This window comes from Mastigoproctus giganteus, chromosome 11 (genome assembly GCF_048544385.1).
Source record: "Mastigoproctus giganteus isolate SK-2022 chromosome 11, ASM4854438v1, whole genome shotgun sequence".
NCBI classification, from domain to species: domain Eukaryota; kingdom Metazoa; phylum Arthropoda; class Arachnida; order Uropygi; family Thelyphonidae; genus Mastigoproctus; species Mastigoproctus giganteus.
In genome coordinates, this window is record NC_143585.1 from 156,231,708 (window position 1) to 156,256,199 (window position 24,492).

General features: G+C 39.0%; 1 protein-coding gene across 3 annotated transcripts in view; it reads right to left on the minus strand.

The window, feature by feature from the left end:
- LOC150078525 (mitochondrial 10-formyltetrahydrofolate dehydrogenase) overlaps positions 1-24,492 on the minus strand; it is a 910,691-nt gene that overhangs the window by 95,012 nt on the left and 791,187 nt on the right. For all 3 annotated transcript variants that reach the window (XM_090385282.1, XM_090385283.1, XM_090385284.1), the window contains one exon: positions 20,414-20,505. In XM_090385282.1, the coding sequence (XP_090241408.1) occupies positions 20,414-20,505 (92 nt within the window). The remainder of the gene's footprint in view (positions 1-20,413; positions 20,506-24,492) is intronic.

The following is a 24,492-nucleotide window of genomic DNA, read 5'->3' on the forward strand; positions in this document are numbered from 1 at the left end:
TACTTGTGTCAGCCTTTGATCCCCCTTTGTGAATTGGGGTCACATTTGCACATCTCCAGTCAATGGGTACCTCCCCTGAGTCCAAGGAAGCTCTCATAATTATGGCTAAGGGTTTGCTTACCTCCTTTGCTGCCTCCTTTAATATAACTGGATAGATCCCATCCACCCCAGGTGCCTTTCTTGTGTTTATCTTCAACAATTGCACAGATTTAGGTCTCGCTGCTTCAACACAATACTATTTTAAGGGGATGTGTGTATAAAAGAACATGTTAAAGGATCAATGCATTTAAGATCAAGAGTGGTCACAAAACAGCATTCAGGTGCTATATCGAAGAGGGAAAACACTATTAATAATATGAATGGAAAATCAGATTCAGAAGCAAGTGCCCCTGAGTCTAATGGCCATTCAAACAACTGCAAGAAGTATTTATGAAGATATTAAATAAGTACGGCAAACCCCAAGCCAAGTTCATGGAAAGCAATGGGTGGTTTAATAGGTTCAAGTTGTGTCGGTTTCCACAACGTTAAAGTATGCGGTGAAGTTGCCAGTGCTGATTCTGCAGCTGCAGAGAAATTTTGTGATGTGTTGGAAAAAAACCCTTCTAAATCTCCACAGCCCTCAACTTCCACAGTGGCGTGCTTATCAGCTGGAGAGTTAATTCCGGCAACAATGCTCGAAAGGTAAAACTTGTTGATGTTATGCCTGTCTCCTCTCTCTTTTTTGTAATTTTATAATTTTGAAATTTTTGTAATTTTATACACTTCTGTAATTTTTTTTCTGTGCATGAGATAAAAAAATTGAATAAATAATTCTATTTATATGTTCATTGAACATTTATTTTTTGCTTCAATCAAATTCAGTGCGCATAGTGGCAATTGCTGCATAAGCATTTAGAGAAATTCCGACTTACTTAGAGTTCTGTGGAACACAACCCTTACGTAAGTCGGGGAGTGGCTATAAATGATAACATAAAATAATAACACATTCAGAGATAAAGTTAAAAATGAGAAAAATCAGGAAACAATGCAAATACAACCTATTAATGAGAGGATACATAATAGAGAAAAATAATGGGGATATCACCCCGGGGGCTCACACCAGGCACACCCAGGGTCCTGAGCTGGATATCATCATTCTTCTCTTTCTTGGTGATTCCCTTTTGTGTCTCTCTCTCTCTCTCTCTCTCTCTCTCTCTCTCTCTCTCTCTCTCTCTCTCTCTCAGGGTAACTCGGGAAATTTTTTTTTTGGCTGGTGCAGCATAAGCCTCAGGCTTCCTTGCACCATATAGCTAATAATAATAGATAGGACAAATAATGATAGGTGGACAAAAACAAGATCCTGGCTGCTACTGCAGAAAATTTGCAGTGATTAAAATGGATAAATTTTTGGAAAATTTTGACTTTTTTATTTAATTATATTATCATAATTGTATTTAATAACTTAAATTATCCTAATCACTTATATTAACTTATTTTTTGAATTTAGCTAAGTATTCCATAAGTTACAACTTAATATTCATTTGGTAATTTTGGTGCGAATATCATAGTAGTTAATTGCATTATCTTAAACTGCAATCAAGAAATAATTCAAAGGATTCTAATCATGTGTTTCACCTCATTTTTGTACTTAGCTAAGCATCTAAAAAGTCAATAGTGCTATACAGAACTGCAATAGCATGGCATGTACTGCCGTAGGCAGAATAGTGCAGCATTATTGTACTCTTATCTCTTAGTTGAGTGCAGCATTTTAATATTAAAATAAAACTTAAATCATGCCTCAAAGAAAAGCATTGGGACAAATTTGGCTCAATAGAAATCACTGATGGAAGTGGTTCTCTTGCAGGGTTATCTCTAGTGGGCCACGATATAGCCGAAGGTGATGTTCTTGTGGGCTTCCACTGCACAAAATGTGAGGAAATTAAGTGCCAATTCAGCATTATGATGGACTTATATGAAATGTTGAAGAACAGGGCTGATGCTCACCAAAGGAATAAAAGGAACATCAAGCACTCAGCCAATGCTTGGCCCTAAGACTTGTACATCACATGAAAAAAATTACTTGCTACACGGCAGAAAGTACTGGTCCCACATGATATAGCTATTGTCAGGGAAACATGAAATATATTTTATAAAAAGGAGAGGCAGAATAGGACCAAGTCATATTTTCCAGGAGGAAAAAGTTGATGATGAATAAAGCAGTTATTTTTTATGGCCACAAAAGGTAATACTGTTGCACACAGTACTAATGATATTAAGAGTAGGAGATCTGAGGATCTGATTTTTTTTTTTTTTTTTTTTTGTAGTTGTTGGCGCATCGGCTTCTATGGCCATAATGCACCTCCCAAGGTTTTTGCAGTACTTTGATCCAAGCACGAGGCGGGATTCGAACCCACGACCTTTGGGTTGCCAGGCAGGCACTTTACCCACCCGGCTAGCCCGGTCGGCGAGGATCTGATTAAAAGTATAGGACAATACTGAGAAAAGGTTAAGATTTAGGATTTAAATTGAAAGTGTCAGCAACTCTTCCTAGACATGATAGGAGAGCACATGAGAACTTGGTCAATCAATTTTTCCCTGGAGAGGAGAGACTGTGGAAACTTGAGGGGGTAGAATATCTCTCACCATGGTCCGTGTTTGTTAACAGGTGAGAATGTTTTTACAAGGATGGGATACACCAAAATAGAAAGTGTGCAAGAATATTGCTGATACCATTTGAGGCAGTGTTTGGTTGGAAGGCTGCTAGATGGGGAGAATACACAGTCAAATAAATTAACAGCAGCCACAGGAAGAGGTGAAAGTGATTCTCGCAATACATCTATTGGGACATGTGGCAGCCTCGAAAGCAAGGTGTAGGAGATTACATGGTGGGAGGGGGGTTCTTGTGGTACAAGCAAATAAGTAATGCTTGAGGCTGTAACAGACATTATCTTGGGTATATACCAAAACTGAACTTGCTACTTGGAAGTCTAAAACCCTGATATTCATGTGACTCTCAAGTCAAGTAGGCTGAATTTCAGCAAAGGCTGGTCATTTTGTGACAACTAAATCCTATGTGTGTGCGCCTTCACAATGGTAGGACCTTTAGTAACCCTGGATGCAATCCCCATGTGCATGTACTATGTGCCTGAAATACAGCACATAGTATACTGAAGGCGACCAGCTAGGTGCAGGGTTCGAGGTGGGGCATTCACACCATACAAAGGAATGTCGCCCCTCTGTGTTACAAGCAATACTAGGTAGATGACTCTCATCAAAATGGTGCAATACCACCACTTTGCTTATTGGAGACTTGATGTTAGTCTCCAATAAGCAAAGTCTCCAGAGCAAAGTTCCAGCAACTTCCCCAATCTCTTCCATCATGCAGTACAATTGATATCTTTTGAGATTATGATGGACATAATGGCAATATCTAATCTTCCTTACATTTTGAAAGTACAATCTAAAATGGCGTTTGCAGGTAGAAAGCTAGATAGTTCACCAGACTGAAGTTACTGGTAATTCTCTAGGAGGCTTCTGGATCAGATAGTGTATAATCTCACTGCCTCCACTCTGCCAGATAGTGAATGGAGGGAGTCCGAATAGTGTGTATGTAGGGGAGCATTGTCGAGGCCACGTTATGTCAAGGAGCTGGATATATTCTTGCTGAGTATATGCCATATCCAAAAACTTCATTACTTTTTACATGTCTACCCTAACTTTTCTTATGACTGAATATATCATAAATAGTCAAACTAATAAAACAAACTTATCTCCAAAAATATCTAAACCTCCCAAACATTTCATTCATTTCACAGAGATACGTAGTCTCAGTTCCAATCCCAGTAATAGGCGCCTCCGTAGCCAGGTGGGAAGGAGCACAGTGCACAGCACACGCTTCTTGATTAGACCGGGGTTCGAGCCCGTCACCACCAAATACGGAGGATGCGGAAAGGTCAAGGAATGACCACCGCATATCCTGGAGCAATATGGCCTTAGTTGCTAATGCTCCTAAAAACCAATCAATCACCAATCCCAGTAATGTCTCCAAACCCCATGTACTTTTTCTGACAGCATTCCAATTATCGGTTGATTCAACCACTGCTTGTCTCAGTTGTCCGAATAGTGTGTATGTGGGGGAGCATTGTCGAGGCCATGTTATGTCAAGGAGCTGGATATATTCTTGCTGCGTATACTTGGATTCATACAGCAAGTATATAGGATTCACACAGCAAGTAAAGGATTCATATAGCAAGTATATTCATACTTGCTGTATGAATCCTTTCGTGTCAAAGGTGGTACTTGTGCATATGTCCATTCTGATATTCCGTCAGAGACTCAGTAATTTAGAATCTCCTATTTTTGACCTTCTCTGGCTTAAAATCTTTCTACTCCATTCTGTCATATTTATCATTTGCTGCTATCATTCTCCCAACTCCACAAATCACTTAATCAGGTAATTTTTCTTGGTGATTTTAAAGTTCCCAACTCCAGCTGGCTTTGGATTTCTAGTCAAACAGACAGAGCTGGTTGATATGCTGAGGATTTGCATTTACTAATAACTTCATGCAGATTTTTCATTTATTATCAGAATGCCATAAAATCCTAACCACAAGCTCAACTCCCTTGATCTTTTTATCACAAACAACCTTTCTAAGTACATGGTCTTAGTGAGTTGTACTTTAGACATTCCAGATCGCAATTTAGTGATGATTTCTTTATGAATGGAGTCTCTCTCTCTCTCTCTCTCTCTCATGTGGCCCTTCTCAACCTCGTGTTTTTTGCCATTACTAGAATAAAATGGGATGATCTGCAAGAATTCTTTTTCTTGGTTGGATTTACTGTATTCTGATGTCAACATTTGTTGAGATTGCAGTGAAATTATTCTTTTAGAAATGAAATACTTTATTCCATACTCAACCTTAAAATCTCATCCTTTATCTAAATCTTGGCTTTCCAATAAATGTGCTAAGGCTGTTCAAGATAATAATGTTGCATATCGCAATTTGCTTGCATCTAAATCTGCAGATTAATATTTTGCCTATAGCTCTCTGTCTTCTTACCTCTCCACTAATGCAGTTGTTCCCCAAGGTTCAGTTCTTTCTCCTACTCTTTCTTTTTGTATATTAATTACCTCCTTCCATTGACCCAAAATCCTATCCTTAGTTTTACTGATGATGGTACATTGCATTCCAACTTCCAGTTTGAGAAACCTTGCTCTGCACAAACAGCTTCAATTCTAAAATATCCACTACAGTTCCCCAAATGCTGATCTCCAGTGGGGCAAAGAAAACTTAGTTAATTTCAATCATTCTAAAACTGAGTTCTGTCTTATATCTTGCAAAAAGAAATTTTTTTGCTTCTATGCTTCTCTTTGATGATACTCATATTTCTAGATGAGATCACATATCTCTCTCTCTCTCAGGGATTACCCTGACTTCTAATCTCTCTCTCTTCACTCTAAAAAACTGGGTTTTCTCTTTCACTCTTCGACTACTTTCCTTCTGAACAGCTGCACACTCTGTACAAATAGTAAATCAACTCTATCATGGAATATTGTTCCCATTTCTGGTGCAGTGATCCCAAAACCTCTCTCAGGCATCTAGAGAAGGAGGGCAGTTAGGTTAATTAATGACCTGTTTCTAACAAAGTCTCAACTCTCTGTCTCACAGACATTCTGTTTCTGCTGCATGGCTTTTCTACAGATTCTTAAATGGGCACTGTTCTTCTGAATTGGCATCTATATTTTCTGCTGTTTCTCTAAAACTAGTCCAAACATGTGCTACAACCAGTCAACATTCACTTACCTTCCACTTTCAAACTCACAGAACAAACTTTTATTCTTCCTCATTTATTCCTTCAACTTCTGTTTTCTGGAACAACCTCCCTCCATATGCATTTCTTGAAAATTACAATCTATAGAAATTTAAACATAATGTCGACAAGTATTAGTATTAGCAATGGCCACATGGTGCAAGGAAGCCTAAGGCTTATGCTGCATCAGCCAAAAAAAAAAAAGGAAAATTAAATAATAATAAGAAAATTTAAAATGTATATAAATAATTAATAAAAGAAAAGGAAATAGAGCCCATGCATTTTCCTCCTCCAACGGGTAATTATCCAGCTGACCTCCAACTGTCAGCCTCTTCAACCCATGTAGGTAATTATTGCAGTAATTTACAACTCACTGGCTAAAATAAAACTTCTTGCAATCCAGTCTAAATATCTCCCCCGTAACTTGAAATTATGGCCCCTAGATCTAGAATCATTTATAACTGTGAAAATTTCATCCTCATTCATTTTATTTATGCCTCTCAGAGCCTTAAACACCTCAACAAAGTCTCCTCTAAGGTGCCTAATTCCCAAGCACATATTCAAAGTCTGTCCTCATATGGATGCCCCTTTGCCGATCTCGCCAGGTGAGTTACCATCTTTGAACCCTTTCAAGAAGCTCAATGTCTTTCTTTAGGTGTGGTCTCCATACTTGAATACAGTATTCCATGTGTGGTTTAACAATAGCCTTACGCACTGAGTGATCACTGAATTATGGCCACCTAACTAATACTTCGTAGGGACTCCTTTTGCCCTCAGTACAGTAGCTATCCGAGGTGGCATTGATTCAACATGAGGTCATAAGCGTTCAGGAGGTATGGCCAACCAAGGTGTGTGTAATGCTGTCGGCAATGCAGGTATGGAGGCGACTGGTGATATGCCTTTCCATAGTGTCTCTATGGGATTGATATCAGTGGAGTTCGGAGGCCAATCAATATGCTGGAAGTCAGTACTGTGTTCGTCAAACCATTCCTGCACAACAAATGCCCGATGGCTTGCCGCATTGTCATCTTGGAAGACACCATCGTCATTCGGGGAAAAGCGCAACATAGTGGGATGTACACAGTCAGCAATCAGTTGACGATAGCAGAGACCACTGATACGTTGTTCCACATGCGCCAGGGATCCAAGTTCCTGCCAGTGAAACATGGCCCCTCACCATACAACCGCCTCCACTGGCCTGCACTTTTGATACCATGCATAATGGATCTAGAGTCTCATGTTGTTGATGTCAAAGCCATATACAACCATCCATGGTGCGAAGTAAATAACATGACTCATCTGATCAGCATACCTTCTTCCAATCTTCTAATGTCCAAGCTGCATGCTCTTTGCACCAGGCAAGTCTTTTACAGCGATGAACCTCGGTTAGGAGAGGATGCCATAGTGGTCGTCTGCTGGTATAGCCACACGTGCGAGCATGTGGCACATGGTGATACCAGATATTGTTTGGGGGTTGGCCCATGTTGTATTGGGTAGTCAACTCTTCAACAGTGCTGCGCCTGTTCGTTTATATGAGTCGTCAGACCCGGCACTCACCTCTAACATCAACCTTTCACTGACCTTTACAGTTTTTGCCATCGGGTTGTTCTTTTACCATTTTGACACCAGTCCCGGTACACTTTAACTACAGCGGCTCTTGAACACCCCACCAGTTCAGCCATTTGGGAAATCGAGGCACTAGCTTGTCGAGCACCCACAATCTGTCCTTTATCAAAGTTCGATAAATCCCTCCTTTTACCCATCATGCTTGGAATTTTACTACCTACTGAACCACTGACACCTTATCTATGCTATGTAGGTCGACTAACTGCGCACTCTTGTAACTCACATGTTCAATGGGTTGCATTCAGTTTTCATAGGGATGGTCATAATTCAGTGATCACAGTGTATAATGGGATTATGATGTTCTTATCTTTACTAGCAAATGTTTGATGAATCATCAATAGGAGACACCATGGGCCTTCCTTGCAACCTGTCTACAAGGGAATGATCTATCTTCTCAACCTTCAACCCAAGCATGGTAATAAGTACTATTGGTTCTAATACCTCTCATGCTTAGGGTTTTCATAAAAAAAAAAAAATTGGAAGTGTTAGGGTTAAGGAAAGTAAAAATATGTGCATATATACTTGAATGTACTAGAAGCAGGAGATCCCCATAATTCTCCATCTTCAGAACCTCAGCATCAGACTACTAGGCGAAGGTAAAGAAAGCCAACATGAGAAACGTCATGTTGGCTTATGCGGAAAATTAGTTTCCCGATACAGCACTTTAGTGCAGTTCGTTTGGTAAACAGATGGTAGGTGTTATTGGTCTGGAGCAGAAGTCGAGAACAATATATTGATTGACAGGTAGGTGTGGCAAATGATGTGTTGATTGGTGCACAAAGACAACACATGATAACATTGGTTCAGTATCACTTCAGTAACACTCAGTACTAATGGTAACTTGCCTAATAAACGCTTTCCATAATGGTGAAAAAATGTCAGGTTATCTCCACTTGAATCCTGTGGAAGCTTGAACCTCCCCGTCCCGAAGTGGAGGGGGTAACCTAACCTTTTTTCTTTAGAATCATGGGTGGACTAGTGAATAAATTGTTTATTAACAAATTTTTAATTTATTATTACTGTACACGTATCATAACATCAATCAACACCTCAATAGCTATTCACTATATATATATAAAGAATCTTTCTTTCTTTCTTTCTTTTCCTATTATTTCCTAACCTACCATTTAAGGTCAGGTTACGAAATATAACAAAAAATAAAGAAACCTTTTCCTTTTTTTTTTTCGTAACTAAACCTAAATCAACAACATAGTAAAAACACTCATGAAATTCAAAAATCTGCTTTCAATAAAGAGAAAAAAAACATAATGAAGAACATAAAAATGAATGGAATGAAACTTTTATTAATTTAGTTTTCCTCAAAATATCAACAGACGTTTTATTTTCCTTACAAATTTCTTCCATCTTTAAAAGATTCATCGCTTCTATTACCTGTTTACCATTCATTGCAAAACTATTATGCACCGTTCTTCACTCATAAATACACATTATAATGCGAACCAATGACTACACAGTAGCTTGTCGCCTGTCGTGCCCACCACCAATCATTTCATCGTTTGCCACGCCTACCTGTCAATCAATATATCCTTCTCGATTTCGGCTCCAGACTGATAACACCTACCGTCTGTTTACTGAGCGAGCAGTGCTAGTCCGGTGTCGGGAAACTAATTTTCTGCATAAGTTATCCAATGTTTCTCGTCCTCATGTTGGCTTTCTTTACCTTAGCCAACTAGATTGTAGATATAGCTTAGCTTAAGTGGAAGACTGGTAGAGCCAAAAAATGCTGGATCAATGGAAAAAAAATAACCATATATGGAAATAAAAGCAAGGATTGAAATGGCCAGGCAGTTTTTTCCTTAAAGTGAGATCTGCATTGTGCAGTGGAAACCAGTGCCAACTACTATATTTGTGGCATCTCCACAACACAGACCACTTTCTGTCTTCTTGTTGTCATGGTTTTTCTCCTTTCTTATATTATACAAGTTAGGAAAATCAGACATGTCATTTACAGAATAACCAGATAGTTCTCACACTGCTTCACATCAACTCATTTGCCTTGGCTCTTTACTGCAAACCTACCTCACTGTAGGAGACCCCTTCAATTCTCCATCTTTCAAACCTAAGCTGCCGATGAATTTGTTTTCGGCACCTCTGCATTATGGACTAACTCTGCTGCTCTCTTCTTGTCAGAGGCCCTCTGTTGATATGGTGTAGGGAACAACAAGCACCTTCTATAATATCAGAACAATTACCACACGTCCATGTTGTTATTCATTCCATTCTGACTATATATCAACTCCATTGTGTCTTTGCTCTAAGAAGAAGCTTCATTTCCTTCTTATATTGTAGCACTAGACTTTTCTTGGAAATGTCTTGTGCAAACTATTGAAATGACCAAAAATCTTGTTGCATTTTACCCAGCAGGTCCTTTTGTTCTTCATTCAACCTGTTCAGGCTTCTTATCCTTTTTTTTTTTACCAAGCGAGCAGTGCTAGTCCGGTGTCGGGAACAATCTTTATGAATAACAATGGGACAAGAACGTGTGTCATTTCCTAACGGAGGGTTGAAAACCACCACAGCAAATGTCTCTTGGTCTCTAGTAACTTTGAATAGCTGCTCCCCCCCCAGTAATTGTCTTTTGTTGTTTCACATCAGTTGTCTGAGATATGTATTTCTTTTCTTTACATTCTTTAGCATTTCAGAGGTTTTTTTTCCCAATTCTCTATAGGACACGCTAATTGGTCACCCTTACTCTCCAGTCCACGGTATCTTTAACGTTCTTCTGTATTTTCACATCTTAAATGTTTCTAGTCTCATGGAGGTGTTAGTTTTCAGTGTCTATGTCTTGGCACCATACAACAAAACTGACCAAATCTCATCAAGTGGATTCTAAGGTGGAGATCCAGGTTCCCACTGCACAATGCAGATCTCATTTTAAGGAAAAACTGCCTGGCCATTTCAATCCTTGCTTTTATTTCCATATATGGTTATTTTTTTCCATTGATCCAGCATTTTTTAGCTCTACCAGTTTTCCATTTAATATGAGAGGGGGGTGTTGGCATTGTCCGTTTAAATACCACGAGCTTAGTCATGCTGAAACTAATCCCGAGGCCCATTCTTTCGCTTTCCTCATTCACACAATTGAGGAATATCTCTAAGTCCAAAAATATTAGTTATACAAAGTATAATTCCATCTGCATAGTGATGAGGTTTTTAATCACTCTACCACTGACAGATATTGCATTATTTCTTTCATCTAATGATCTTGAAATGACATCTTAGTAAATGTTAAACAGTAGGGGGAAGAGTACACATTCTTGCTTCACTCTGTGTTCAGTGTTGATGTTTGCTGGCTTTCTGCTGTCAACTGCAACTGATGTCATTTGGTTCCAGTAAAGGTTTCTGATTATTCAAATGTCCTTTTCATCAAGGCCTTCTGAAAGTCAAAACAAAGATGCTGATCTGTTATTCACTACACCATTGCATCATGACCTGGGTACAAAATAGTGCTTCTCTTGTGCCCAGTCCTTTCCTAAATACAAACTGAAGATTGTTCATTGACTCTTCATAATTACTGAATATTTGATTTTGAATTATTTTTAGGAACATTTTTAGGACTTGGCTTATCAAGATGATTAGTCTGAAGTCTCCACAAGTCCTGGTGTTTAGTTTTTGGGGAAAAGTGATGAACATCTATATCAGCCAATCCAGAGGAATGTCACCCATCTCTTAAATTCTGATAAATAATTCAACAAGAATGTCAGTGTTTTTGTAGTCAAACAACTTGACCATTTCTGCTAGGATTTCATCACTCTCTTTGGCTTTTCTCTTCTTCACTGATTTCATCACCCTCTCCACCCTGAATCTTAGGATGGATGGTCCTACCACTGTATTGGTGTCATTTAATTCATGATCACTGTCAGTGAGGAGGTCTTTTATGTATTAGGCCACTGCTTTTTCTGGTTTTGCTGATTCTTCCATAATAATCTCACTTTGTCACTTTGGATGTTTCCTTCTATTAATTCCTAAAATCATCCTTAATCTTTTTGTAAAGATTAAAATCATCATGCTTTTCTTGCAGTGCTTCTATTCCTTTGCATTTTTCTGTGATCCAGCACTCTCTAGCTTCTTTAATTTTGTTCTTATTCAGTCTATTCACCTCCTTGTACCTTAATGCAATTCTTAAATGCTCTGTACTGCTCCTTGAATGTCAAAATTTCATCTGTCGTCCAGTCCTACTTCTCCAGATGTTTCTTATAACCTAGAACAGCCGAGCTCATTTTAGTCAGAACAGATTTAAACCCATCCAAAGATCTTTCACCCCCGCTGTTGTTGTTATTTGGTTTTTAGGAGCATTATGGATATGCGGTGGTCATTCCCTGACCTTTCCACATCCTCCGTATTTGGTGGTCACAGGCTCGAACCCCGGTCTAATCAAGAAGCATGTGCTATGCACTGTTGCTCCTGCCCACCTGCTACAGAGGCACCCCAACCTTCACCCCCGCCTCCTAACTTTGGATGTGCTGCACCCTTTTGTTAAGGTATGTTTTCATCACCTCATACATTTCTGGATTTTTTAATTTCTCTAAATCAACTTTCTTAATTGGTTGCTTTCTCCTAATAGCCTTCAATCTCAGTTTGATCTCAATTATGACTGGATTGCAGTTGGAATCCGTATCTGCACTGGAATATGTCTTGGTGCTCTTAACACTGCTCCAGAAATGTTGGTTAATCATGATATAGTCAATTTGGTTTCTGACTACATTTTTTTTGCTGCCTAGTGGGGACTTCCATGTACAGATCCTTCTCTTGGTAAGTGTTCGCAATCATCAATTCTCAAAATTGTATCAGTCGATTCCTGCTTTCATTCCTTGCTTCAAGATAAAATTCTTCTACAGTTTCACCAGATTTCCCTTTCCAGCATTCAGATCTCCCATAACAATAGTAGGTCTTTTTCTTTGTTAGTTTGGCTACTTCTTCCAGTTCGGTATAAAAATGTTCAATTTCTACATCTTCCTTATCAGCCGTAGGAGCACACACTTGAATTATGTTGACATTTAGAGGGTTGTCCAATCAGCTGGAGTGACAAAGTTGAGGATGCCCTTAGTGATTAGGATCCCCACTTCATGGTGGTCTATGTGATCATTTCTACACAATAGTACAAAGTCATGTTGTGTCACTGGAAATATACATGCCTGTTGGTTTCACATAGCCCCTAATCCCATCACTTCATTAAGTCTTTTCATCTCCTGGGTTACATTCTTAAGTTTTTGAGTCACATTTTCACAGCAAACAGCATTGTGATGTTCCACACTCCAATTTGCAAAAGATTCGCCACTTTTAGCCCAGAATTCTTAGCACCCCATCCCATTAAAGGGATGTTGTGAACTTGGGGCTGGTTGTTGTAGCTTTTTTGCCATAGTGATTGTTCTAGGGATATAGTAATGCAATAGTTTCCCTGCTGGATTTCTGCATTGCATTTAATTGCAGTGCTGGAATGACAAAATCTATCACTAAGCAGTCAGGACAGTGACTGTTCAGATAGCTTCTATCACCCTCTGCTTATGCTGTAGCATAAGCAGAGGGTGATAAAATAGCACCTCTGGACAAGGGCAGGAGCCCTTGTCCAGAGGTGCTATTTAGCATTAGCATTAGCATTAGTAGAGGCATTTGATGCAAGAAAGCAAGCTTATGCAGCATCAGCCAAAAAAAAAAAAAAACCACTTCCACTTCACCCCTCTGTTCGTTCAAAATACCTGTCCAGCTGAGCCTTAAACTTATTTAGGCTATCAACCTCCACCACAAGGGATGGCAGTCTGTTCCACCAACCAACCACCCGCTGGCTAAAGGCAAATTTCCGCACGTCTATCCTACATCTGTCTTTCCTCAATTTGAATTTATGCCCTCTCAGGTGATTTTTCTGAGCTAGAGGAAGAATCCCATCAGCATTGAGCATGCTTAAACCATTCAAGGCTTTATACACCTCTATCAGATCACCTCACTGGTGCCTAGTCTCCAGACACTGTAATTTGCAAAACTTAAGCCTTTCTTCGTAAGAGCACCCCTTTGTTCCATTCACTAATCTTGTTGCCCTTCTCTGTACTCGTTCCAGCAGCTCTACATCCTTCTTGAAATGAGGCCTCCAGACCTGTATACAGTACTCTAGGTGTGGCCTGACCAGTGCCTTATACAATGGAATAATCACCTCCTTATCCCTGCTGGAAAAATTCCTGTATAAAAGGGTATCTTCTCTTAGGTATGTTGTTTTACTGGGCTAAAGAGTCAGGCCTACACCAGTTTGAATTTGAGTTTTCCTTCTCCTATCTCTCTTAGTCTGGCTCCTACCTCAAAGACTTATCCGTCTTGAGTGGGCCTACTAGTAGCTACGTTACTGCCAGCATGGTTCATAAGGTAGTCAGAGCAAGCAAGCCCCATCACTGTGACAAGGTGAAGATACCATCAAGGAGGCTGTTTGGACTAGGAGTATTTTTCACCAGCTACAGCTGCAGATCTTCATATTAGTAGCACTGATATATAACACACTCCCATGTTTCTCTTAATTCCACAGAAGCACTTCTCTGATTAGAAACACTCATTCAGTTTGCTAAAGAAAGAACAATGTCCTATTAATAGAAACATTGAATGGAGACTGGACAGACTATTTACAAATGAGATATGGAAGCCCATTCTTGAAAAATTTTGAGTAACCATCCCATTTCCTGACTGCAGTCATGCCAATTGAGCATTAACTGATTTCACAATCATTTCTTCTATCTTGTCATGTGTCATTGATGTCCTTGGTGAATTATCTATCTGTACACCCATTCAGGTCACAAGTGATGGATCTATGAATACAATAGATCCATCACAAGTGAAGGATCTATTGTATTCATATACCATTAAAAAAAAATACTCCACGAGGAGGGTTCCAAGTTGGATGAATAGTGAAGTTGCCACATTACTTGAGCAGAAAAAGGTGGCATGGAAAGGTTACAGAGCAATAAAAAGTACTGAAGCCCACAACAGCTACAAGATGATCTGCAATAGAGCCACAGAAACGGTTTGACAGGCAAAGGCAGTTTATGAGAAATCACTAGCAAACAGAGCAAAGAGGGAGGGATAGGGAATTCTTTAATTATATAAATGCCAAGAAGAGCAGGACAAACCAGATCGGACCTTTACGTAAGGGAAAGGGGATAGTATTAAATACACCAGCACCAGCTGCGATTGCAGATGAACTCAACAGTTATTTTGCATCGATATTTACAAATGAAAAACTGTGGCAATGAGAAATTGTGGAAGCGAAGTTGAAAAATATGTAATTAATGATACTGAAATTTCGCAAGATTATTTAATGAAAAAACTTTCGAGCCTACAGACCGGTAAGGCTCCTGGAGTTGATGGAATAGCCCATAATCTTAAGGGAGGCGGCAAGTGAGTGCATTGAACCATTGAGGCTAATTATGCGAGCATTATTCTGGGAATCTCCCCAGAGCATAGACTCTGGGAAGATTCCCTTGGATTGGAAAAGTGCCAATGTATCTCCCATACATAAGGGTGGCTCTAAAAGTGAAGTGGGAAATTATCGGTCTGACTTCAGTGGTAGGGAAAATCATGGAGGCAATGATCAAGGGTGGAATTCAGGATCATTTGTATCGAACTGAAATTCTCAAGGATACTCAGCATGGTTTTGTAAAGGGAAAATCATGTTTAACAAATCTGGTTCGCTATTTCGAAAGGGTCACTCACGAGCTGGATTTAGGGAATAATTTCGACATTGTTTATTTAGATTTCAGCAAAGCTTTTGACTCAGTCCCACATGAGCGGTTGCTTTATAAGCTGGAAGAGGTTGGAATCACTGGGAAAATCCTTAGATGGATAGCAGGATGGCTTCAGGGAGGAGGCAGAGGGTTGTGATAAATGGCTATTCCTCAGATTGGGTTGATGTAAGAAGTGGGGTTCCCCAAGGATCAGTATTAGGACCATTGTTTTTTTTTTTAATTTTCATAAACGACATTGATGAAGGGATAGAGGGCTTGATGTCTAAATTTGCAGATGATGTTAAAATTGGTAGAGTGGTTAATGATCACTGTCACGCTGAGCTTCTTCAGAGAAAGAGACCTAGATAGACTTCAGGAATGGTCAGAAAAATGGCAGCTATGCTTTAATCCAACAAAGTGTAAGGTATTACACCTGGGAAACAGTAATCCCAAAATAACTTATTTACTTGGTGGAGTTCAACTAAACCCAGTACTGGAGGAAAGGGACTTGGGTGTTACGATACGGTCAGACATGAAATTCTCTGAGCATTGTAAACAGGAAGGCCCATGGTGTCCTAGCGATGATCTATCAAACTTTTGCAAGTAGAGACAGGGATGTGATAATCCCATTATATAAGGCTTTTGTTAGACCACACTTGGAATACTGTGTTCAAGTATGGAGACCGCACCTAAAGAAAGACATCAAGCTTCTTGAAAGGGTGCAAAGACGGGTCACTTGCATGATGAGATCGGCAAAAGGGCATCCTTATGAAGAAAGACTTTGAATATGTGGACTGCAGAGTTTGGAAACTAGACACCTTAGAGCAGATTTGATTGAGGTGTTTAAGGCTCTGAGAGGCATCAGTAAAATGAATGAGGACGAAATTTTCAAGATTATAAATGATGCTAGAACTAGGGGACATAAATTCAAGTTAAGGGGGGAGATGTTTAGATTGGACTGTAGGAAGTTTTATTTTAGCCAGCGAGTTATAAATTACTGGAATAAGTTGCCTACGTGGGTGGTAGAGGCTGACAGTTTGGGAAAATTCAAAGCTCATCTGGTACTTAGGGTCAGGGAAGCGCATAGGATGACAGGTTTAATTTCCTTTTTTTTTATTAATTATTATTATTTATTTATTTTATTATCATTGTTTTGTTTGGTTTTTTTTTTTTTTTTTTTTTTGCTGGTGCAGCATAAGCCATAGGCTTTCTTGCACCATGCGGCCATTACTAATACTAAAAGCACCTATGTCTAAAAACTAGGTAGAGATCCATTGGCATTCACCCAGATAAGACTTGCAAAGCTCCAGTCAATACTGTGTGATAGGTCATCACTAGTTTTAAGAGCATATTTCACTGAGTAGAGAGGAGCTCTTTTGTATTTTTACTCTGTAGTACATCTGTAATCCAGAAATGCCACATTAGGAAGAAAATTACAATCTTGTTTTAAATTTAGTGCCTTGCCCTTTATTCTTTCCACATTATCCCTGTTATCATACCTGAAACCTTTTAATTTTTTTTCTGAGATGTAATTTATATGTGTATAATTTTCAGCTTTCTATGTAACTGAATTTCCAAATATTTCACAGTTTGAATGATTCTAAGTTACCACCATCTATTAAAACATGGGGATGCATATTTATTGACAAATTCCCAACCTGGTTTTTTTTTGCATATTTAAAATTTACACATCTCATTCACCTTGTCTGAAGGCCAGGCCTCAACATAGATTAGAAAAGGCTGTACTGCTTTAAAGTGTAATAACAGTCTGGGTACACTGCAGCATAGACTCTTTGAGATAACCATATATATTGCATCCCAAAGTTGCCATTTAATGATGCTGGATATAGGCCTGAATGGCCCATTCTATTACATCTCACATACATGTTCGGCTAAGATCAGGTCAGTAATGGAAGGACAGAGAACTTTCCAGAATGCTTGTTGACCAGTCCAGTAGTGTCTTGTTATGTTAGCAGATGGTTTCCATAAATGTATGCATACCAGTGGGAGTGAGGAAAGCAGGTTCTCCCATCCAAACATTCTGCAAATCATTACAGTGCCCCAATGGGCACTCTCTAATCTCCTTTGTGCAAGGGAGGTTTGAGAGCCTCATGCTGGTTATACCACATCCATCTACATGGCGCAAGAAGAAATGCTATTGATCAGACTAGGTAACCCACTTCTCATCCAATAGGTTTGCACCCATGCCACTGTAGTTGCATTTGCTTATGACAGGCTATTGGCTGTGACGGCCCCAACCATGCTGGTGGCTGCCACATGGTGAACGTTGAAATGGGTTGAGCTACCTTCATATATTTTATGACATGGTCAACTGCTCCACTGTGGCATGATGTTCAGCATGCTGGTTCCTCCTCTGGCCTCTTTAGTTAACAAATTTACCCACATGGAACCCATGACTGGTGATTAATAATTAGTCCACTCTTGTTACAAGTATCAGAAACATTGGAGAAAGGTGACCATTACCAAAGGTGGCCTTCAAGTACTCTGGTCTGAATGATCATCACCCTGTTGAAACTCTGTTAGTTATATCTCTGGCCCATTCTTCATGTGGAATGAAAAATGGGTCAGAGAAGAAGTTAATTTTATGCCTACTGAGGCCCTATCCTTATTTAGGGACGTGGTTGCAGACAGTGCACATTACGGCAAGGATGATATTACTAATGCAGTGCTATATTAGTATATAAACCAATGGCTTGGCCATATCTCAAACTTCATACTGGTTTGGACACACCTTATTTTAGTAAGATATAGAGAATTGTTACCAAGAAAGACTTGAATTCTGTAAATAACATTTACAGAATTCAAGTTTACAAATGTGTTCATCATATTCCTAGTTTACAAATGTGTTCATGCATATTCCTAGTTTACAAATGTGCATTTGTAAACTAGGAATATGCATGAAGACTTAATGTAATATAAGTCTTTTAAACAGACTAAGAAAATTAAATACTGATGACCACTACACTGTGTTGCCACTTTATTAGGTACATCTATCTAGTAGCATGTTGAGCCTCCTTTAGCCTTCAAAACAGCCTGAATTCATCTAGGCATGAATTGAACAAGATGCTGAAAATTGTGCAGGAATATCTGTGTGTCACGCAGTTCCTTGAAATTCGACGGAGGTGTAGGCCTGCAGCGAACAGCCCTTTCCACCTCATCCTAAAGATGTTCAATCGGATTGAGATCTGAAGTCTGAGTGGGCAGCAAAGAAAAGTCATTGTCATTTTTTCTGGAACTGTTCCATAATGATTCAGGCTTTGTGCACCGGCACATTATCCAGCTGGAAGTAACCATCTGACTGAGGATAAACTGTCAACATGAATGGATGCACTTGGTCAGCAACAGTGTTTAGGTACAATGTGGCATTCAAACATGAATCTATGGGTATCAATGGACCCAACGTGTGCCAAGAAAACATTCCCCACACCATAACACTGCCCCCACCACCTTGTACAGTAGCTGTCAGACATGATGGTTCTTGAGATTTGACGGAGGTGTAGGCCTGCAGTGAACAGCCCTTTCCAGCTCATCCCAAACAACATGAATTCATGTTGTTTTCGCCATATTCTGAGCCTTTCATAGACATGTTGCACCAGGAACTTCGACTTGTCAGACCAAGCAACTGTTTTCCAATCCTCGATAATCCAGTGCTGATGTTTCTGTGCCCACAGGAGGCATGCTCTCTTGTTCTTCATTGATAACAAAGGTACGCGATGTAGCCGTCAGCTGTTGTAGCCCATTCGTGACAAATTGTGACTAGTGGTCCATTGCGATATTTTGTTCTGTGCACCATGGTTGTATTCTGATATGATGTGCGACATTGTGGCCTGTCTGTTTGCTTGCACAATTCTAGCCATCCTCCTCCTCTGACCAACAAGCGATTTTCTTCCACAGGAGTGCCACTGAGAGGATGTTTTCTGTTCGTTGCACCATTCTCAATACACCCTTGAAACTGTGGTGCGTGAAAAGTTCAGGAGAACTGCCATTTCAGAGATGCTTTGTCCAGCACATCTTGCACTTACTACCATGCCTTGTTCGAAGTCCGTTATCTCACTCCTTTTCCCCATTCTTGCTACGGTTTATACGCTTAACTGATACTAGAAAGATTGTTCTGCTGCATTTATATCCACAACTGTGGTCATGTGACTTGCAACATTGTGAGACAAACCATTTGTGTGCACAGCAGGAGTGTACCTAATAAAGTGGCAGCACAGTGTATATATTGTTACTTAGGTAACACACAGGGGAAATAAATTTAAATTGAATAAGGATGGTTGCAGAACAGAAGAGTGGAAATGTCTTCAGCCAGAAAGTAAATGATTGTTGTTGGAATAAATTTCCACTTATCAGTGTAGAGGTAGGAAATTTTAATTCAGGCAAATGAAGTAGCTAAAAAATCTCCCCCCACCTCCATCTGATACAATAAAGGCTTGCTTTCTTGCATCATTGTGCATATTAATATGTAAATACATATATCTAATATTACACAAATATGAGGGAGGAAAACTTTTCAGGAGGGGGGGGAGGGGAACCTCCTTCACTTGAAACCAATAGACCACAGCTTTGATTAAGAAACATTTAATAGTTCTTCAAGCTGCACAGGAAACTAAACCTCTGAACTTTACAAACCCTTCTTCCCTACATCACCACAGATGACAAACAAGGAAATCTACTGCAAAGCCATTATGAATTGTAAAAACTTAAACAAAAAATTTTCAATAAACAAAATCAATGTATTAACTGTCATAAATACAAATACACGTAAGCATCCCTTATACTAACACCCATTATAACAGCTTGTTTTAACAGTTAATCAACTAAAAGTTTTAATTAACTTCTTAAAATATTACTTAAGCAAATTAAATATAACAATAATCTAACACATTAATAATAAAAATCTAGTTCCAACTTTGTATTAATTGATTTTAGGTATTATGACAGTGCAAATTGTTTTCTTAGTCTCTGAATTTGTGAAGGACAAAAAAAAAAAAAGAGGCAAAGACTTATTTATACGTGAACCTTACCTGTCAATCAGAATAGTATGGAGAAGTTAAAATTAAAAGGCAAAAGTTAAAATGAAATGACACAGGATGAAAAGGAATTTTTATAGGTTAAAAAAAAACCCATAATTTCATCTGAAAAGTGCAGCCCTTTCTCTCAATCATGTTAGAGAATTTCCGAGCCCCAGTAAAAATACAAAGCTATTTGAGCCATATAAACTATCATAGAGAAATCATGCATCCTTGTAAACCTACCTGCTTTATTTATTCTCTTTCCTCCATAAATTAAAGTGGCACCTTCTTTTATACCTATACTACAATATTCTAGTAATTTTTCCAGATGGTCTCTGAAAAGAAAATGATGATTCTGAATATCTAAAGGAAAATAATTACTGTTGATTTCACCACAATTTTGCTGTTATTTTACATTACAAAGAGAATTCAAGTAGCATGGTCGAGAGAACACGATCAAGTCTAGTCTGGTCTGGTCTGGTCACTTTAATGACCCCCCTCCCAGGAGAGTGACCCAGACAGAGTGTTACTATACTTAATCCTGCTCTCTCAACCATTTTACTTGAATTCTCTTATTAACACAAATTAGCAATAAATAAATTAACAACAAACACAACTGATACCACACAAGGCAAAATTTAAAAGTAATACTCTGTTGAAGTTAAGATTTGTAGTTCTTAAAGATGAACTGCTATACAAGCAAGGATAATCTGTTTAAGAGCTAGTTAATAGCCTCATCACTATCTTCCATACCTGTTAACTACTGATTTAAAATATTTTGCAGGCTTCCAATTTTAGTATTAGTAACATATAAGCCCAGTGGTCAGGAGCGAGAGTACATAGCATGCGTTCCTTGAGTGGACCATGGTTCAAGCCTGTGACTACTAAATACGATAAATATTTGTATTTACAATTTATTGTAAACTCTACTGACTTGGTTGTCATGACGGAGTATAAACAGAAATTTAAGTGGCAAATGATGCAAGAAAGCACGCTTATAACAGCATGGACAAAAAAAAAAAAAAAAAAAAAAGCACAACCCCTGTTGGAACAAACTGTATCTACTTGCCTTCAGCAAGTAGCTGATTGTTGGAACTGGCTGAAGGCAAATTTTTGCACAACTAGCATGCAAACTTCCTTCCTCAATTTGAAAGCATGCCCCATCATGTGTTTAGTGTGAGCAAGAGAAAGGACTCCATCAGCACTGAGTATACTCAATCCACTCAGAGCCTTAAACACCTCAATCACATCTCCTCAAAGGTGCCTAGTTTCAGATAGCAATTTGCAAAATTGAAGGCTTTCCTGGTAGGAGCACACTTTTGCTCCCTTCACCTATTTTGTTGCTCTTCTCTCTACCCATTCTAACAGATACATGTCATTCCTAAAATGAGGCTTCCAGACTTGTATACAGTATTCATAATGTGACCTAACCATTCCTTAACTATGCTGACAAAGTTCCTGTATAGGTGCTCTGCAAAGTGCTCTAAAGCAAGTCCCTTGCTTTAGAGCACTTTGCTAATACAGCGCTTTTCAATTATATTCATGTTTATTATTTTTGTCTTAAGGGGATTTTCGGCAGTGAGTGCACACTAGCTGACTCAGAGTTGAATCGAGTGAGTCGACCAGCACCATTTTGTTACCCACGCTCAGTTCGTTTAGAGCGTTTGCACACTTCATGTCTCAGTGTCATATTCTGGCAATTTTCAAAATTTTTCAAACTTTTTACTTCTGTTATTGTGATTATTAATCACAGTACAATGGCCCCTAAGTGTAGTGCTAGCGAAAAGAAGAGTTGCAAGCCTCTTACTTGAAATCAAAAGCTAGAAATGATTAAGCTTAGTGAAAAAGGTACATTGAACACCAAGACAGGCTGTAAGCTAGTTTGGTGCACCAAATAGTTAGCACAGTAGTGAACTAGGGAGAAATTCTTTAAAAAAATTAAAAGTGCTACTCCAGTGAACACGAAAGTGATAAGAAAGCGAGACAGCTTTATTGCCGATATGGATAAAGTTTCAATGGTCTGGATAGAAGACCAAGCCAGTCATGATATTCCTTTAAGCCAAGTCCTAATCCAGAGCAAGACCCTAATTCTCTTCAATTCTATGAAGGCTGAGAGAGGTGAGGCAGCTGCAGAAGAGAGGTCTGAAGCTAGCAGAGGTTGGCTCATGGGGTTTAAGGAAAGAAGCCATCTCCACAACATAAAAGTGCAAGGTGAAGCAGCTAGTGCTGATGTAGAAGCTGCATAAAGCTATCCAGATGAGTTAGCTAAGGTAATTGAAGGAATCGGCTAAGCAGCAGATTTTCAATGCCGATTTCAAGGCCCTATATTGGAAGAAGATGCCATCTAGCACTTTCATAGCTAGGGAAGAGAAGTCAATGCTTGGCTTCAAAGCTGAAAAGGATAGGCTAACTCTCTTTTTAGGGGTTAATGCAGCTAGTGACTGTAAGTTGAAGCCAATGCTCATCTACCATTCTCAAAGACTTATGCTAAAGCTAGCCTGCCTGTGTATTATAAATCGAATAAAAAAACCTGGATGGCAGCGGATCTGTCGAGGCCTACTGCTTAGTAAAAAAAATTCCTTTCAAGATATTACCGATTAGTAACAATACACCTGGTCACCCAAGAACTCTGAAGGAGATGTACTTGGAGATTAATGTTGTTTTCCTGCATGCGAACACAACATATATACTGCAACCCATGGATCATGGAGTAATTGCTGCTTTCATGTCCTATCATTTAAGACGGACATTTGTTAAGGCTATAGCTGCCTCAGATAGTGATACCTCTGATGGGCCTAGGCAAAATAAATTGAAAGCCTTCTCTGGAAAGGATTTACCATTCTAGATGCCTTTAAGAACATTTGTGATTCATGGGAAGAGGTCAAAATATCAACATTAAAAGGAGTTTGGAAGAAGATGATTTCCACCAACATGGATGACTTTGAAAGGTTCAAGACTTCAGTAGAGGAAGTGACTGCAAATGTGGTGGAAATAGCAAGAGAACTGGAAGTGGAGCCTGAAGATGTGGTTGAATTGCTGGCATCTCATGATCAGCCTTTAATGGATGAGAACTTGCTTTTAGTACATGAGCAAAGAAGGTTACTTCTTGAGATGGAATCTGCTCCTGATGAAGATCCAGTGAGCATTGCTGAAATGACAACGAAGGATTTAGAATACTATGATGGCTTACTTCATACAGCAGTGATGCCAATTTTGAAAGATATTCTACAGAGATAAAATATTTTCAAACAGTATAGCATTCTACAGAGAAATCCTTCATGAAAGGAAGCATCAGTCAATGAGGCAAACTTATTTGTTGTCTTATTTTAAGAAAGTTCCACAGCTACCCCAACCTTCAACAGTGAGTAGTCCTACCATTCAGCAGCCTTCAACAGCCATCAATATCAAGGCAAGACTCTCCACCAGCAAAGAGAATAAGATTCTCTTTGCTAGTGGAGAGTCGTTTTTTTATGGCTAGTGCTATTGCACACTTAATAAATGATAGTGTAAATCTGTTTTTAGGCTTTTATATGCACTGGTAAGTGAAAAAAAGCTGCGATTCGCTTTGCATTCGTGATCTGGAACCTAATCCGCCGTATCAGAGAGGTATGCCTGTATATCATTGAAAAAATTTCCATGAGATGTCCGTGCAGCCCATCTATACCGCACAAAAAATTTCATGTCTGAGTGCACAATTATACCCCTGGTTTTTTTTCATTCTCCACTACTCTCAGTGTAGTACCACACAATTTCTAAGTTATTGTGGTTGTTATTTGGTGTTTAGGAGCATTAGCAACTAAGGCCATATTGCTCTGGGGGATATATGGTGGTCATTCCCTGACCTTTCCGCATCCTCCGTATTTGGTGGTGACGGACTTGAACCCCGGTCTAATCAAAAAGCATGTGCTCCGCGCTGCTGCTCCTTGCGAAGTTATACTGGGATTACTGCTACTCTCAAGCCTAACACTTATTGATCTTAAATTTTAATTGCCACATCTGAATAGCTTTTCTAGATCTTGTTGCAGTGGCATATTATGATTACTGTCATTATCCACTGTGGAAATCTTTGTATCATCTGCAAACTTATACATTAAGTCATGCTATTAATTTATATTGGTATGCCATCAATATAAATATTAAATATAGAAATAAACAATGGGCCCAGCACTGAAACCTGAATCCTCCACTAATATTATTATTTTGTTATTATTAGCCATATGGTGCAAGGAAGCCAGAGGCTTATGCTGCACCAGCAAATAAAAAAAAAAAAAAAAAAAAATTATGAATTACCCTGAGAAAGAGAGAGCAAGAGTCAGAAGTAG